Source organism: Meles meles, chromosome 14 (genome assembly GCF_922984935.1).
Source record: "Meles meles chromosome 14, mMelMel3.1 paternal haplotype, whole genome shotgun sequence".
NCBI lineage: Eukaryota > Metazoa > Chordata > Mammalia > Carnivora > Mustelidae > Meles > Meles meles.
In genome coordinates, this window is record NC_060079.1 from 16,733,091 (window position 1) to 16,751,036 (window position 17,946).

At 38.6% G+C, this 17,946-nt stretch overlaps 1 protein-coding gene across 6 annotated transcripts in view; it reads left to right on the forward strand.

The window, feature by feature from the left end:
* Window positions 1-1,619: 1,619 nt before the first annotated feature.
* Window positions 1,620-17,946, forward strand: part of NBEA (neurobeachin) — a 687,041-nt gene continuing 670,714 nt past the window's right edge. For all 6 annotated transcript variants that reach the window (XM_045977917.1, XM_045977919.1, XM_045977920.1 and 3 more), the window contains exon 1: window positions 1,620-2,418. In XM_045977917.1, the coding sequence (XP_045833873.1) occupies window positions 2,125-2,418 (294 nt within the window). In that variant the 5' untranslated portion in view covers window positions 1,620-2,124. The remainder of the gene's footprint in view (window positions 2,419-17,946) is intronic.

Below are 17,946 nucleotides of genomic sequence, written 5' to 3' on the forward strand. Positions count from 1 at the left end.
AGTAGATAACACTATAAATAAAAGGCTCTATAGGCAGTTATATATGTTGCAGGATTTTTAAATTATAGCATATCTAAGTCACACTATTAAAAGTTACTGGTTTTGCAAATTTTTCATACAGTTTCATTTAAACATTTTATAATTCAATTGCTATTTAATATAAATGGACATACCAATTATCACTTCTTTCAAAGGATTTTTTTTTGCTAATAATTCAATTCAATTTGCTAATTCAACCAATTCAGCGCAAATTTAAAACAACTAAAAACTAATCGTAAGTGCTGGTTTTGAGGAGCTTTGTTATACATAACCTGTAGTACCTTAGAATTTTACCATGTTCCAATATCCTGAGAGTTAACTTGACTAGTTGACCCAGTTAAATATGAGTAATAACTGGGTTATGATAGGTTTTTATATTGACTCTGTTTATTTGAGATGACAATTAGAATGACTTGAATATACCTCCAGATACCAACTATTGCTGGTGGCTTGCAATATATCTTTATTGAAAAGGGCATACTTCATGAAATATTAAAGAAAATTAATCCTTCATTTCAAAGGAGAAAACAGCAGTCATGACTGTTTAGTTTTAATTCGGGACTAGCAGCAAGATTACTGTATACAGTTTAATTTTCTTAAGCAATAATATTTTTGTTTTATATTTATACAGTTATAGTAATCTACTTTGTTTTGCACATTAAGGCTGGTGATGAAGATTACCTATATTTTTAGATACTTTCAAAAACCTCTGAACTGTACATGACTAAGGAAAAGGGAGGCATCATTAGTTGGCATCATACCTGAAGATCTCAAGAGATTTCTGAAATATGGGATATGTAGCTCCCACCAAACTACCATATAGTGTCACTCAGTGCAGCCTTTTGAGGCTGGTAGGTGAGTTCAAGAGCTGTTTGTTGTTCAGAGCTCCATCCAGAGCGGATCACTGTTTGACAAGTTCTATTTTAAGTCGTGCCTGTGTGTGCAGGTGTCAGCCTCTTTCATAGCTGTAGAAAAAGACCCATTACACTCCATCTGTATCCTTCCCCGACAATGCAAGATCTTTCCCCATGGTGCGTTTGTTTCTGCTTTGCCAGCCACTTTTTATTTGGGAAATTGGGGGTTGGGGGGCGCTAGGCGGGTAGTACTGCGAGGAAGGACGAAGAGGGGCAGAAGGAGGTCGTCTGCCACTCCCCTACCTTACAAGGCACGTGGCACTGGCAGTGGCAGCTGCTGGATGCAATGATGAAGACGAAGATGATGAACCTCCTCTTAGCAAAAGGATATTGAAGGAAGGAGGAGGAGGCAGCGAAGGCAAGACTCACACTCACTGTGTCCTTCCCCACAGGGAGAATTCATCCTCTAGGGAAAAAGTACAAGGAAGCCACTACCTGTCCCGCCTCTACCAGCTTGCCCCAGGGTCTGGCATTGGTTCCCATGCACCTGCTCACCTGTCTATCCGTTCAGGGTGGTTGGGGGAGGGACGAGGGGTGTCGGGGTGGGTGGGTGGAAAAGAGAAGGAGGGCAGGGCAAAAGAGGGGGTGCACCGAGGGCTCCGCCCCCGGAGACTCTGCGCAGGCGCAGTGGCCGCTACCGCAGGCAGGGGGCGGCAACATGGCGGAGTGAGCGGCGGCGTCGGGGCTTCACAACAACAGTGGCGCCCGTAGCAGCAGTAGCAGCAGCGTCAGTAGCGTCGGCCACAGCCTGAGCTTCAGCACCGGCCAGCGTCGTGGCCAGCTGCTCGCCCCTCAGGGCTTTTCGGAGTGGCGGCCGCATCTCCGCGGGGGGCGGGCCGGGCCGGACGGACCGGGAGGGGGAGAGAGAGGAGGCAGCGGTAGCGGCGGCGGCAGCGGTATAGCTGCTGGGCGGGCACTGCCGCTCGCCGGGCAGCGGTTAGCGGCGCAGCCACCGCCGGGAATAAGCCTGGGAATAATAACCCACCGCCTCCGCCGGGGAGGGCGCCGGAGCGGGCCGGGCTGACGCGCAGGCGGGAGCGGGCCCGGCGCCGCGGCGCTGGTGGATGCTGGGGCTCCGAGGCGACGGCCGGGGGGCGGGGGCCGAGGCAGGTATAACGGTACCGGCGGAGGCAGCGCCTCTGCTCTTCCCTTCTCCCCAGGAGGGGGGCAAATGGCGAGCGAGAAGCCGGGCCCGGGCCCGGGGCTCGAGCCTCAGCCCGTGGGGCTCATCGCCGTCGGGGCCGGAGGCGGAGGCGGCGGGGGCAGCGGCGGTGGCGGCAGCGGGGGCAGTGGGATGGGAGAGCTGAGGGGGGCGTCCGGCTCCGGCTCGGTGGTGCTGCCCGCGGGGATGATTAACCCTTCGGTGCCGATCCGCAACATCCGGATGAAATTCGCAGTGTTGATTGGACTCATACAGGTCGGAGAGGTCAGCAACAGGGACATCGTGGAGACGGTACTCAACCTGGTAAGGGAAAAAGCGTGCTCTCCATCTGCCTCCCAGCCCCCATAGCCTGCCTCCCCAGCCTCTCGCTCCCACACACCTCCACCCCCAGGGTCGCACACGCTGCGCGTTCCTGGGATCCCCGTTCGCCGGGCGGCTATTGCCCGGCGGGTGACCTGCCTGCGCGCAGCCTTAGCCACGCCACCTCCCAGCTCTCCTCTGGTCCTCTCCTGCCTCCTGAGTGCGGTGCCCAACTTAACACCGCTTATTATCACTTCTCCTGACTATGAGCAGAAATTATTCCTTGCCGTGCAGGTTTTGGGTTGACTTGAGAGTTTAGTTAGGGGGAGAGGAGGCCTCCTTTTCTCTGGGGTTCTTTCTTCTACACTCTTAATTGTCTGTGGTGTCGCTCTCCGAGGATGAAAGCCTTGCCCCTGGAGCCTAAATTCCCCCGTGCTACCGAAATGTGAGAAGCGCATTAGCTCTAACTTGAGCAGCTGGGGTGTGATGTTTTCAAATGAGGAAAATGATGCAGTTTTGCATCTGCCTTTAAATATATTCAGAGGCTGTGATGGAGAGTGTTGTGACTGTATTTTTCACCGTCGCCCCCCCGCCCCTTCCCGCCCCATCTCTTTTTAGGCAGCCTTCTTTCTTTGTAATATTGCCCTGGGTGTGCTGACCTCTTAGTCTTTTTTTTTTTTTTTTTTTTTTTTTTTTTTTTTTTTTTAATGCACACAAGGTGTTAAAATGTGAGGGCACCCAGTCATACAGGTTGGTTTCTATGGTTGCCTTTCGAGAGCGTGGCATGTGGATAAAGACTAAAGGCAAGGTGTTAAATGAAGCCGTAGGTTTTGGTTTCTTTCATGATAAGAAAGAGTTACTGCAGAACTGTGTATGACTTAATGTTTTGCGCTATCTACAGAGAGGCTAAGAAGCGTTCAAGATGTCAGGGGAAGAAATGAGAAGAAATAAGGAAAGCAGAATCATAAATTGTGGATAATTAAGAGTAGTTCATTTTTAATGTTTTGCAAATGCAGTTTTGCTGCAGCAAAGCTTTTAAAGCAGTTTCCTCTGCAATATCTAGTCTTTGACACACTGTTAAGGTAGGGTTTTGGAAGACAAGGCTTAAATCAGGAACGGATCAGTTGACTTGTATTTGGTGTGGAGTCACGGAAATGTAAAAATGTGTTTACAAGGAGATTTTATAACACCTAAATAGTCTGATTTTTCAGCCAAGCAATTATTTTTATTTCATCTATGGGAAAACTGAAAGAAAGCTGCAACTACAGCAGTGGTGCCCTGAGACGTGGATTAATGTCTGTGGTCTTATGAACCTCTTAAATTCACAGAGAAGTTAAAGCTGCTTTTTTTTTTTCTTTTTTACTAGTATGTCAAGTCAAAGTCTATGTGTTTGCTTTGTTATATTATTACTTTTTAAATAGAATAAACCTCTTCCTACTCTACCTTTCAAATAAATCACCGAAAAAGTCATTGTAAGTTTGGGGGAATGTCACCTGGACATAACCAAATTATTTTCAAAACAATGACAGAAATATTGTTTCTTTTAACCAGCTGAAAATAGGGGGTCAGTACTTGCCTTTTTAAAAAATAAGCAAGATGAAATCTCAAAATATTTTAGTATGTTAGCAGGTATTGTATTTCTGTAAATTTGAAAGAACACGTATAAAGTTTTTTTTCCAGTTTTCACCTAACCAATACCATTTTTGAACCTTAGGTGATGTGATATTAGGTTATTTTAATAAGTATTTGTATGCTTAGTACATTTTAACATGATAAGAGGCAATAGAGCTCTCACAAGCTGGAAACTGATTTGAATGTGTAACCAGTTTGGACTCTGCAGCAGTAGTGATGTATGCCAGATCAGTTCTTAACAGATGGGGTTCTATACATATACAGTTAGGTTAAGAAAGGAAGTGAAATACTTCTTTTGAGATAGAAAAGAAATTTAACTCTCTTACAGTGCAGTGAAAATCTGGCGTGAAGTCTCAGTATGCAAACATTATGTTAGAGATTAGCTTTACTGTTAAGCTTAATTGGAGTAATCAGAAATAAGTTAAGACTGAAATGTTATATCCCAAATCCACATAAGACCTTGGAACTCATTGATTTTGGTATAAAAAAGGTTAGGTTTAAAATTTCTTTGTACATATTTAAAGGATGCAGTAGTTCTTGAAACGTTTGGGGAAAAGAATATATGACAAAGGGAGCTATTTACTGTTAAGTTGTTAATTATATTGATTTTAGAATACAAATTGATCACTTGAAGGGTAATATTTCTTGAGCTGTAGGTTTAGGGCTTTATATTTCTAATATACTCATGAAAAAAATGTCATGTTCAAGCTGATTCTGAAAATACTTGGAAATTATAGGCATTTAGAAAATAATTATCAAAACAATTCTATTTACTTAAAAAGTAAATCAGTAAAATCCATTTAGGGAGTTTAGTGACTAGTTAGAAGCTTCTAATATTATCTCTAACGTGAGTTTTTTCAATTTTCAATCTTAATTTGAAATATTAAATTAAAAAAGTAGGTAGAAATAGTAAAATCTCTGTCACAGTGCCATTTATGACAGAAAAGAAAGGAGGGGAACTGATGAAACTTCAAAACAAAACAGTTTCTACTTAAACAGTCTTAATCAGTCACTTTTGCCAAAATATTTATCTATTTTTCATGTACATTCTATATCTCTAGATAAAATGAGAATACTAATACTTGGTTTTTAGGTGTTATTTTTCTCTTGCCTTGCCCAAAGAATTAAAAGTTTAGCTGAGTGAAGTTTAAGTATGCAGTGAAATATAGGGTTTCTACACAGTCATGGCTGTAATTTTTCTGCTTTTGTTTGCCAAGGTAGAGCTGTTTCCATTACTCAGGTGGGTTATGAATTTGTCGAAGAATCATGGATGTAAAGAGAAATAGGGTGATTAATTTCAATTGTAGATGGATATATTTTGTATAGTGATATTGATAACTTGAAACATTAAAATATAGCACCCAATATTTATATTTACAGAATCAGGAAGATGAGTAAATTAATTTATAAAAAATGTTACAATGATAGTATAGTGTCCAGAATTTTGCAGTGTAGCTTTGAAAGAAGCTGATCATCGGGGCGCCTAGGTGGCTCAGTGGTTTAAGCTGCTGCCTTCGGCTCAGGTCATGATCTCAGGGTCCTGGGATCGAGTCCCACATCGGGCTCTCTGCTCAGCGGTGAGGCTGCTTCCCTCTCACTCTCTCTGTCTGCCTCTCTGCCTACTTGTGATCTCTCTCTGTCAAATAAATAAATAAAATCTTAAAAAAAAAAAAAAAGAAAGAAGCTGATCATCAACAAACTTGGACTTTAGGAAGAATTATTTAATGTAGCAGTACAAGAGAGTCCTAACTCTAGATAAAGAATTTGGTTGCCTGTTTCAGTTATAAAATAGGCATACTGCTTAATTGAGTGCTTCTTTTGTAAACACCCTTAACATATGTTTGTATAAGGTTTTTCTTTCCTTGAAGTAAATGCTATGTAAATATCATGTGTTCTTTGTTTATAACATGAAAGTTTCTTTTTATCAAAGATTTTAATATAAACATAGTTTTAAAAAAGATAAAATAGAGGATTGATATTTACTTAGTGAAAGAATTCAGGTTTGAATAGTTCTTAGGTGGTATAATTCTATAGCATTTGATTAAAATTTTTTTTTTCCAAATTACAGTGCTATATCAGTGTATCTTATAAAAATACTTCCTCTGATAATTTCATTTTTTTACATGTGAATGGCATATTATATTGAAAACAATACAAGATACTTACCTGGGATTTTGTGGGCAAAGTTCCTCTCCTCTCTTGCATATGAATCATAGTATTTTTGTTAATAGGGAATTTTTAAGTGATTCTCTTGTGATTGAATGGGACAATAGCTTTTCTTAGAGTTTTTTCATTTGTAGTTTGAAAATCAGAATCATTTTCCCTTTAAAGATTCATAGAATTTCACAAACAAAAGGTATATTCTGCATTTGAACCAAATTTATTTTAAAAATATGTAGTTGCATCTTGGAATCATGGAAGTCCTTAATATTAACAAAATTACATTTACTTATATTAAAAGAGAATTTCCTGCATTTTAATTTACATTGTCATGTAAGTCTTTTCATATTAACTTGAATTATTTTATTTTTGCTATTGAGTATTGCAAGTGAAATTAAGAATCCATTTGTAAACATTGGAATTTACACCATCAAGAGTTCTGAGATTTTCCACAGAAAGATTCATTTAGTCATGGAATGACACCAAAGCAGTATGGATAAGCCCTGAGAAATGTATAGAATTGTTGAATCATTATACTGATGCAACACTGTATGTTAATTATAGTTGAATAAAAAAAGCAAAGTACAAATACTCTGTAGCCAGATTATGATCAAGGCATATTAATTTTAAATAAGTATTTTGTATATTGCTAGTCAGGTTTTGGCACATACTCTGCTGTTGAATAAATGTATCTCAAGGTTCTGTCTTCGCTATGCTTTCTCCAAACACAGTATAGAGAAATTCATTGGAATTTATTCAATTGGAATAAAAAAGGTTAGGTTTAAAATTTCTTTGTACATTTAAAGATGCAGTAGGTCTTTAAATGGAAACTTTTGGGGAAAAGATTATATGACAAAGGGAGCTATTTGTCTCACCTCCCCTTCCCCCCATTTTGGATCACTGAAGTGCTACTGTATCCTAAAATTCAGTCATCCACATTTTTGACTGTTTATTTAAATATTATTTTGCATCAGTTTCATAGGCTTCTAATTTCTTGCCTGAACTTTTCATATTTCATGCATTGTCAACATACAGGTATTCCCTGCTTTCCAAAAGTTGATGTTTTGCCATTTCACTTTTATGAAAGACCTATGTTAATACCTGTTTTTGTTAACCAAAAAAAATCTGAAGATTTTTGCTTTTACCAAAAAAGCCATTACTGTACCAGTAATAGGTCTTTTGTAAAAGTGAAGCAGCATATTGCCAACTTTAGGAGAGTGGGAGATACTCTTCGTTTTATGCATTTTGGCTTTTGAAAGGTTTCATAGAACACTCTACTTTTGGGTAGTGGGGGAACCAGTATCTCCTTCTACAGAGATACACCTATCACTCTCAAGTATTGTTCTTTATTTATTTTTCTACTGTTGTTATTTATGTGTGTTTCCCCTCCTATGCTGTGAACTCCACGAGGGCAGGAGGCTGTTTTATGCATACAGATGGTCCCTGACTTAACTGATGGCTCAGTGATTTTTTGACTTTACAATGGTCCAAAAGTAATATACACTCATTAAAAACCATACTTAGAATTTGACCTTTTCCTGGGTTAGTGATATGTAGTATGATACTCTCCTGTGATGCTAGGCAGCAAGTCACCTCCCAGTTAGCCACTGGATCTCGAGGGTGGACAACTGATACACTCAGCCATTCTGTACCCATACAACCATTCTGTTTTTTTCTACTTTCAGTGTAGTATTCCATAAATTACAGGAGATAATTCAACACTTCATTATAAAATAGGCTTTATGTTAGATGATTTACCCAATTGTAGGCTAATGTAAGTGTCCTGAGAATGTTTAAGGTGGGCTAGGCCAAGTAATGATGTTCAGAATGTTAGATGTATTAAATGCATTTTTGACTTTTGATATTTTCAGCTTACAATGGGTTTATCAGAACATAACATCATAAGTTGAAGATACATATTTATTTTTTATGTTTTGGCTCTTGGGTAAGTTAAATGCATTTTGAGTAGGAAGGACCCTATTATTAAGCAGTAGAAGACCAGTTTCTCAACAGTCAACAGTAAGGTCCAGACCCTGAAATAAATGAGACTCATTTAAATGTATTGCCTAGTTTTGTAACTAGAAATGTGTGTTAAATATGTATGCATTATGTAGACCTTATACATAGGTAAATGTTATTTTTAAACTGACATATTAGAAGAAGTAAGTATCTGGTAAGAACCTTTCGTTTCAATAAACCTATGTATATGTCAAATGTATAAGCACATGACAAAGACTATGTTATTATTAGCAAAGAATACATATAATGCTTTGAATAGAAATTAAAAAGTTATTGAGACACCTGGGTGGCTCAGTCAGTTATGTTCCTGTCTGCCTTTGGCTCAGATCATGATCCCAGTGCCCTGGAATCAAGTCCTGTATCAGGCTCCTTGCTCAGTGGGGAGCCTGCTTCTCCCTCTGACTGCCCCCCCCCGCTTGTGCCTGTGCTCTTGCGTTCTCTCTCTCTCTCTGACAAATAAGTAAATAAAATCTTAAAAAAAAATTAAAAAGTATTTTTGCGGTATGTCATAGTACCAGAATAGTGGACATCTTTTGTTTTTGTCTCTCTGGCATACATTCCCCTTTTTGATAAGGGCACTGTAGTTGCCTTTGAGGAAGCACTTATCTGCCATTTTTAGTTCAGCTGGTTTAGGTGGACTGGGTATCTAACCCAGGCATGGCCAGAATCACTGTAATTGGCTCTGGGTTGAACATTTAACTCAAGGGGAGTCATAGGGTCAGTCATAGGACTTGTGCTGAAACTCGTTCTTTTAGGGGTTCTTAACTGGTATCATCCTATAGTTGTGGGAGCCTGTATTAGAATTTGACTTAGTATGGGGAGAGAGAGAAATATATCCTTTAAAAAAAAATTTTATTTGAGTGAATGTTTGTGTACAAGTGTTTGCACATGTGCATGAGCGGGGGAAGTGGCAGAGGGAGAAGGAGAACCTGGAGCAGACTTCCTGCTGAGCATGGAGCCCAATGGTGGGCTCCAAGCTGGGCTCAATCCCAGGACCTTGAGATCATGACCTGAGCCGAAATCAAGAGTGGATGCTTAACCGACAGCCACTCAGGTGCCCCAAGAGAGAGAGAAATACATTCTTGATTCTGCTTGAACCTCTGGCATTCTCTGTGCCCATGGAGATTATTTTCTAACCATTAAATTCTCTTTTAAAGCTTATCATTGTTGTTAGCTTCAAGTCATTTTAAATTGGGGCTCTGTCTCTTGTAAATGGAAAGAATCCTTCCTAGCATAGACTTTAGTAAATGGAAATGGTATGTTGTAAGGAATAGACTTTAAATGTCGAAATGGAGTATAAGGCAATGAGGACTTTGCTTTCTCCTAGCACTTCCTTTTAAGGAATTACAGAACAGCTGCTTTAAATTGTCACCTGGGTATCTTTGCCCATGGAATTACTGAGGTGGTAACTTTAGGGGGATACTTTAGTTTGTGGTCACTTTTTTGTGGCCTTTGATAATGTTTTATAGGAGGGCAGCTAGCTTTGGTGCAAGCTGGCATGGTTGAAAGCAGACAGGGAAGAAAATACTGGGAGAGTGAATGTTGTTAAGATATTGAAAAGATGGAAATCTGGTTTGTTAAGCTATATCTTTTTTTTTTTTTAAAGATTTTATTTATTTATTTGACAGAGAGAGATCACAAGTAGGCAGAGAGGCAGGCAGAGAGAGAGAGGGGAAACAGGCTCCCTGCTGAGCAAAGAGCCCGACGCGGGACTCTATCCCAGGACCCTGAGATCATGACCCGAACGAAGGCAGCGGCCTAACCCACTGAGCCACCCAGACACCCCTTTTTAAGCTATATCTTGACAAGATATGTGGCTCTGATGCTAATTCAACCAGCTGACTGAAGGTAATTTACCAAAAATTTGTTAGGTTTGAGAAAACTACTTTGAGAGAGGGGTACCTGGGCGGCCCAGTTGGTTAAATGACTGCCTTTGGCTGGCTCAGGTCATGATCCCGGAGTCCCAGGATCGAGTCCCCCATTGGGCTCCCAGCTCCATGGGGAGTCTTCTTCTCCCTCTGACCTTCTCCCCTCTCATGCTCTCTCTCTCAGTCTCTCTCTCTCTCAAATAAATAAATAAAATCTTAAAAAAAAAAACCTACTTCGAGAATAACTTCAAGTCTGGGAAACAAAGATCTGTATTCCTTTCCTTCTAAGACAGTTCTAAGCTTTAGTAAGAGGAAGTTGGCTGCTAAAGCTGTGTAGCTGCTGGATGGAAAATCTAAGCTATGAAGGTGAGCAGACAAGTGAGGTCTTCTGAGTTAGTAGAAGGTAAGCAGACAAGTGAGGTCTTCTGAGGTAGTAGGAATGAGTACATCTGAATTGGTTGAACAAGAATAATAATAGAATAAAAGAATAATAAATTCTTGCTACTCTAACCAGTAGTGTACCGTGTGTGCTTTAAATTAGTGACCATGGTTTACCTTTGCTGCTCTTCTAAGTGCAAATTGTTATTTATGTTCTTTACCGTCCTCTATTAAGTATCAGGGAGGTAGTTAAATTTATTGTATAACTACATGTTGTCAGATAATAAGGTACCACCAAAAAGAATGCACATTTGGTTGGACCTGACCAATTCATAACACGAAGTTTTATTAGACTTGTAGCTTGATGCATTAACTTGACATTGTCTTTGTCTCTTCCTCACTCCCTGCTCACCCCACATCTCCTTGAGGTGATGACTATGTTTCCTATTGTGGCTATGGTAGTAACATCTTTTTCTTCTAAAGATTTTATTTATTTATTTGACAGACACAGCGAGAGAGGTAACATAAGCAGGGGGAGTGGGAGAGGGAGAAGCAGGCTTCCCGCTGAGCAGGGTGTAGGGCTCCGTAGGATCCTGGGATCACAACCCAAGCCTAAGGCATAGACACCTAACAACTGAGCCACCCAAGTGTCCCAGTAGTAACATTGTTAAACATGGGTATTAAAGAATTATGTATACAGAGAGAAGTGAATATATACATGAAAAATTATGTATACATACCTTATGGGCAGCCAAGGGCTAGAATGTTACAATTTTCTGACATTTTGGCTGTATAACATCCATTTTTTCTGATGCTAACAGTTCTAGATTTTTTGAGACTTCTCTCGGGAGTCATCCCTTCTTGATTCTTTGTTTATATGGTTTGGGGTTTCTGTGGATTCCTTTCTGCTTTCCTGAATCAGAAGCAGAAACTGGACCTGGCTCATCAATAAAACTTTTGGTTAAAAATCTAGCTGCACATCTGAGTAGCTTGGTGACTTCTTTAATTCTGTCAGAGAAAGATATTGACCATTAGTGTTGACAAAATGTTAGAAAAGTCTGTATTTGACTGGCAATCTGTCACCATGAATCAGGGTATGCTTGAGAATGGACCTATCACAGAGGCACCTAGTATGAGGAGATAGATTACCAACGATATCTTAGGAACTGTTCAGGTCAGTAGTATCCCCTGACTTTTCAATGCATTAAGCTAATACATTTCCTGTTTTGCTTGAGCCAGTTTGAGTTGCACCCCACTGACTCCTGGCCAGTATTCTAAATTAAAAAACAAACAAACAAACAAACAAACAAAAAACCAAAACCAAAACCTTAGGTATTAAGTATCATAGGACAAGTCATAAGAAAAATATTAACGTGGCAAAGGACTTGGTATATTTCAAGAAAGAAAATATACATATTGCTCATTAATATAGAAATTTATTTTCACTAATAACATAATAATAATATACAATGAAAAACAAGTGATTAAAAAACTACCATTGTTTCCTAGGCATGCTAAAATAATCATTTTTTTGAGATTATTTATTTATTTGAGAGAGAGTGAGTGCAAGTGAATAAGCATGAGCCAGGGGAGGGGCAGAGGGAAAGGGAGAAGACGACTCCCTGCTGAGCAAGGAGTCTGACCCCAGAGCTGGATCCCAGGACCCCAAGATCATGACCTGAGCTGAAGGCAAACACTTAACCCACTGAGCTACCCAGGTGCCTGGATAAAGTATTCTTAAATGATGCTGTAGAGCATGTGAAATGTTAACAACTGCTCTGAATGACATTTTAACCCTATGTATCAAGAGATTTAAAGATGTTCTTATCATTAATCCTCAGTTCTTTAGGCTAAGGAAGAATTACCTAGGGACAGGTATGAGGGATAAATGTAATTTTATGATATAAGAAAAAATTGGCAACAACCTAAAAGTTCAACAGTAGGAAAAGGTTAAATGAATTATTTTACATCCATATTATGGGATATCACACAGCCGTTAAAACTTTATGTGCCTCAATTTCCTTATGTGTAAAAGGGGATATTTACCTCAAGGCTGTTGGGCAGATTAAATGAAATAGTGTATGTAAAGGCTTTGGTACATAGTTTATTTAGGGCTTACTATTATTAACTTTATTCTTATCTTGAGCCTGAGGATCATCTGATCATAGAAAAAAGACAATGATCTAAATAAAACTGAGCTGTTCTCTTTTAGTTTGGAGTACCTGACCTTGACGAACCTGTCAGAGAAGGGGTCATACGTACTCACAGATCAGGCTCATCTGGTGAAACACAGGAGGTCTATTCTCCAGCATCCTGCATTGTCTTTATTAGTGCCTGGGGTAGTTTTTCCTAATTACCTATTTTGAGTAAGGTAGATGGAAAACTGGGGAAGGAAATAGGAGGTAACACAAGTTTCTTTGCCTAGAATCAATTCTATCTCTTCCTTTCCTCACATGGCTGAATTTTACATTTAGATGTAGTAGGACATGATTGGTGATCCTAGTAAATAATTCCTCCCTCTGGGAGTATTAGCTTAAATATTTAGAAGACTTCTTGAGTAACAAGCTAAAGGGGGAAGTTAGGGGATTAAAAACTATTTTGTGATCTGTTGTTTTGGAAAACAATATTAGCCTCTAGGTTAACAGCTCTTAACTGTTTAAAATACATTTGTGAAATTGTACTATGTTAACTAGTCCTCAGAATAACTTCTTGTTTGGATACCACTCTATAGATGTGGAGACTAGGCTGCAGGAAATGTGTGTGAGGTAGTTAGATAAGACTGTCTAGGTATTAAGTAGCAGAGGTGGGACTCATGCCTTCAGATTCAAAAAAGCTAGAGTCCTTTTCATTATTAAACAAAGTGAAGCTACTTAGAAATCATCCCAAAGGCCAGCACTGTATGGAGAGTGATGTTGGGAGGGAGGGTCCAGCCAGTCTCAGTGAGCTGGTGCTATGGTAGGGAATGCTGCCCTCAGAGGACACAGGACTAGCTGTTTACAGGAAATCAAAATGGATGTAGGACGGTTTGATGAATTTGTATACAAAAAAGACTTTAGCAAAAGTTATTGTGAACCATTTATTTTTGAGTTTTGGGGAATAATTGATTATACAGTATTATAAATGGTAACTAATTTTGAATTGTTGACCATTTCTTAGGCTACTTTGAACTAGAATAGTAGCATACATTGATATATTTATCTTATATAGAGAAAGTGGATATGTGATATGTTAGTATTAATTATATGGTCACCACATATATCATATTTGCTTGGATAAAACAAATGAGTTATAGAAGGAATTATTCTAGGATCTAGGTAATATAAGTTCCAGTAATTGTGATTCCTTTTTCAGTTTAAGAAAGTAAAGCAAACATTGATTAATAGCAAATTTTATGGAAGTGTAAATGTCTAGATACATTTGTCTTTAGCAAACACCTTCATATTCTGAGAGAAATAACCTGCAGCTGATTTCAAGATGGCATACATGTATTTCTACTGTTACCTTAAAAATTTTTACTCGTGGGGAGGGATTGGCATTTATAGATTGGGTTTGGTTTCATACTTTATGTTTTTAATATTCTCTCCCAACCCATTGAAGTAAATGTGGGTTTACTTCAATATAATAAGTAAACTATGGCTGAAGTTAAGTGGCTTGTCCAAATTTGCAAAGCAGTTTAGTTGGAGAAATGAGACTAAAAGCTAGAGGTCCCATTTCCAGGTTCATTGCTCTTTAAAATATACAGAAACCTTTAATGATGATGATGACAGTGATAGCAGCTTACACTTATTGAATCCTTACATGCCAGGCAGTATGTTAAGCATATGATATGCATTATCTCATTTTATCATCTTGACGTTAAATGTAAAATCTTCAGTGTAATAAAAACAGGCTTCTTTCTAAGTTATACTAAGTCTGATATCTTTAAAGAGAAGTGTTTTGAGCTTCAGTTAAGCAATATTTTATTATAAAATGTCATAAAACTATTTTACTTGATTTGTACTAATTTTGTGTAATTTAATTACCCTTTCGAAGTCCTTGAATTTAAATTATTAAAAAAATCTTATGAGATAGGAGTCATCACTGGAAAAGTATTTCTTTTATTATATTATATTGACTGTTACTTGCTAAATAATTACTGCATTTCTTAAGTCATCATATTTTTCCACCTTTCTCTAAAAAACACCTACTTGTGTTTCAAGATTTAGTTTTCATCCCCTACTTAGGCCATAACTTCCTGGAGCTCCCCTAAAAGCTCTTCCTCCAGTCTTGTGCTTTCCCATATCATTTTGTACATACCTCAGAGTCAGCACTTGCACATTCTATTTTAAATATTTGTTTACTTATCAGACTACCCTAGAGACTCTGAATCCCTTGAGATCAGAACATTGTGTTATTCACCTTGGTTTCATGAGTACTTATCGTAGAATCTGGAATTTTGTGCTGCTTATTGAACTTGTTTTTGGAATGAGGATTTTTTTTTTTCACCTCTGATATTGTGGCCTTGTTTTTGACACTTTTGATTTGGGTATAAATCTTGTCTTCGCAAGCTTTTATGGTTCTTTCAGTTTCTATGTTTGCCTCTTTTGTAACATTTCAATTTTTATTTTTCTCGGGGCAGGGGGAAGATAAAGATTTTTAGGTGTGTACATGCATGGTTTTTATGTTTAAAATAAAATTTAAATTTGAAATGGGTTATAAGGTCTTCAGATCTGGGCAAAAGCCTAACTCTATCACTTACATAGGCGAGGAAAGGTAAGCTTAAGGTAGCTTAAGATCCTGTGGTCTTTCACAGACTACAAATCAACACCTAGATTCCCTGACTTCATCCAGTGCTTTAACCATTTTATCTTAGTGTCTATAGTTCCGTTCTGCCCAGCTCATATCAAATAGAAGCATGCTTTTTGTTTGTTTGCTTGATTTTTGTTTTTGTTTTTTCACTCAGGCAAGCTCAGGATACTTAAATGACCATTAAAGAAATTACTGAGTAATCCTAACCTAGTGTTCTATTGTCAGAGTAAAGATACTCATTGGGCATATAAAAAAGAATTTTTTATGTAGTCCCTCCCTTCAGTAACTGGAGGTTCAGCACCAGGAAATAGAATAAGCAGATAAATTACAATGGTAAATAGTGATATTACAAAGATTTACATAAAATGCCGTAGAGACAATGGATCCACTAACTTTCCGTGGAGGATTCCAGGAAGGTCACCTTGTTAGGTGACTTTTGAACTGGATCTTGAAGGACAAGCAACTGTTTCCCAGGATAAAAAGGGCAAGAATGGAAAAGCTTTCTATAAAGAGGGGATAGTTTGCATAAGGACACAGGTCATGAGGAAGTGTTTCCATGGTTTTATCCTCTACTGTTAACTATAATCTACTGTTAGATCAACTTTATTTCTTTTTATAGAAATCCCTCTATTTTTATTCCATGAGTATTCACATCCCCCCCCCCCCCCAGGCTTTCTCAGGGGAGGTGTAAAATTTATTAGAGTCCAATTCAGTTAATTATTTCAGGAGCTCAATGTATATAGGTATCTTACTTGTACTCATGCAGACTTCTGATAAATTGACTCTTTGACATAGAGGGGTTTATCTTTTTCCTGTCAACTTTTCCTTTCTTTTAACTGTTGAAAGATACACTATTTGTTATACTATTGTGTAATAATTATGTACACATAGTAGGCATTCAACAAAAACCGGGTGAATAACCAGAACTTCTTAACTATTCCTAAATTGGAACTCTGTAGCTATTAAATATAACTCCCCAGTCCTTTTCCCTCAGGCCCTGGGGACCACCATTATACTTTTCTGTCCCTGTGAATTTGACTATTCTGGGTACTTCATGTAAGTGTAATCATACAGTATTTGCCTTTCTGAGTCTGACTTATTTCAGTTACCATATGTCTTCAAGGAGTAAGAGTTTTTTATTCAAACCAGTCTCCATTGGCAACACAGATAAGATACTCTGGAGACTATGTTACATTTATAAATTCATGATCTTCATGATCAGTCTCTTTGTTGATGGAACCAAAAGAACGTAGTCCCCAATAAGAAAAAGTAATTTCTATATGACTCAGGTTCTTTACTCCTATTTCTTGAGTATTACGTGGAATAGAGATATATAGACTATAGTAGTAGTAGTAGTTCTTTAAAAATTTACTCCCATAGTATAACTGTTCTTGATCCTTTTATTTTGGAACTTGTCAGAAAATCAGCATAGAGTTCTAACCCTGTAAATTCTTAGTATTTCTCTTTCTTCTCTTTATATTACAAAGCCCCAAATAATTTACATTTACACTGGTAAGACAGTCTCAGAGGGTGGGGGAAGGGAAGATACTCAGCAGGCCAAGCCAGAATTCTCTTTGAGTAGGCACAGGGAAAGAAAGACCAGGGACACTCACGTGTGAATAATTCTTGTCACCTAAAAAATTAATTAATTATGGAAGACAGCAGCTAATTTGTTACAGTGATTTCAGTTTTTTATGGAATATTCAGTGGTGATTTTTATCTCAATTCCTCCTTCATTAAAAAAAAACAACAACGTGTAATTATTTCCTTGAGAGGTTTTTTTTTTTTTTTTTAAATGTGCTTCTATTAAAAAAATCTGTTTGAGCACCTGGGTGGCTCTGTAGGTTAAAGCCTCTACCTTTGGCTCAGGTCATTATCTCGGGGCCCTGGGATCGAGTCATGCATCGGGTTCTCTGCTCGGCAGGGAGCCTGCTTCCTCCTCTCTCTGCCTGCCTCTCTGCCTACTTGTGATGTCTGTCTGTCAAATAAATAAATTTTTAAAAAATCTGTTTAATTTTTCTTTTCTCTAAAATTTTATCTGTCATGCTACCTACCTAGTTACAAGCTTCTAGAGAGCATTCCCATATCTTTTTGAAGTCATTTTGTATAATAGACAGCTTCTGAAGATGACTTTAGTTTTAACCCTTTTTTCCCTTTGTTTTTAACAAATAACATAATTTAGCTATCTTCTTTAATACTGTTGCAGTATAGGTCTAGCTTATCTTTCTATTTCCAAAGATTTTATTTTTTTGAGAGCAAGACAGCAAGCTTTGTGTGTGTTTTGTGGGGAGGTTATGGGGAGGGAAGCCAACTCCATGTTGAGCTCAGAGCCCAATGCTGGGCTAAATCTTAAGATCCTGAGATCATGACCTGAGCTGAAATCAAGAGTCTGGTGCTTAACCGACTGAGCCATGCAAGCACCCCTAGGCCTAGCTTATCTTAAATAACTTACTAAAGGTTTATCAATCATGGCTATATTTATGCTATTTTAAAGATTTTATTTATTTATTTGACAGACAGAGATCACAAGTAGGCAGAGAGGCAGGCAGAGAGCTCTCTGCTGAGCAGAGAGCCTGATGTGGGGCTGATCCCAGGAGAGTGGGATCATGACCTGAGCCAAAGGCAGAGGCTTTAACCCACTGAGCCACCCAGGCGCCCCTATTTATGCTATTTTAAAGTCTAATGA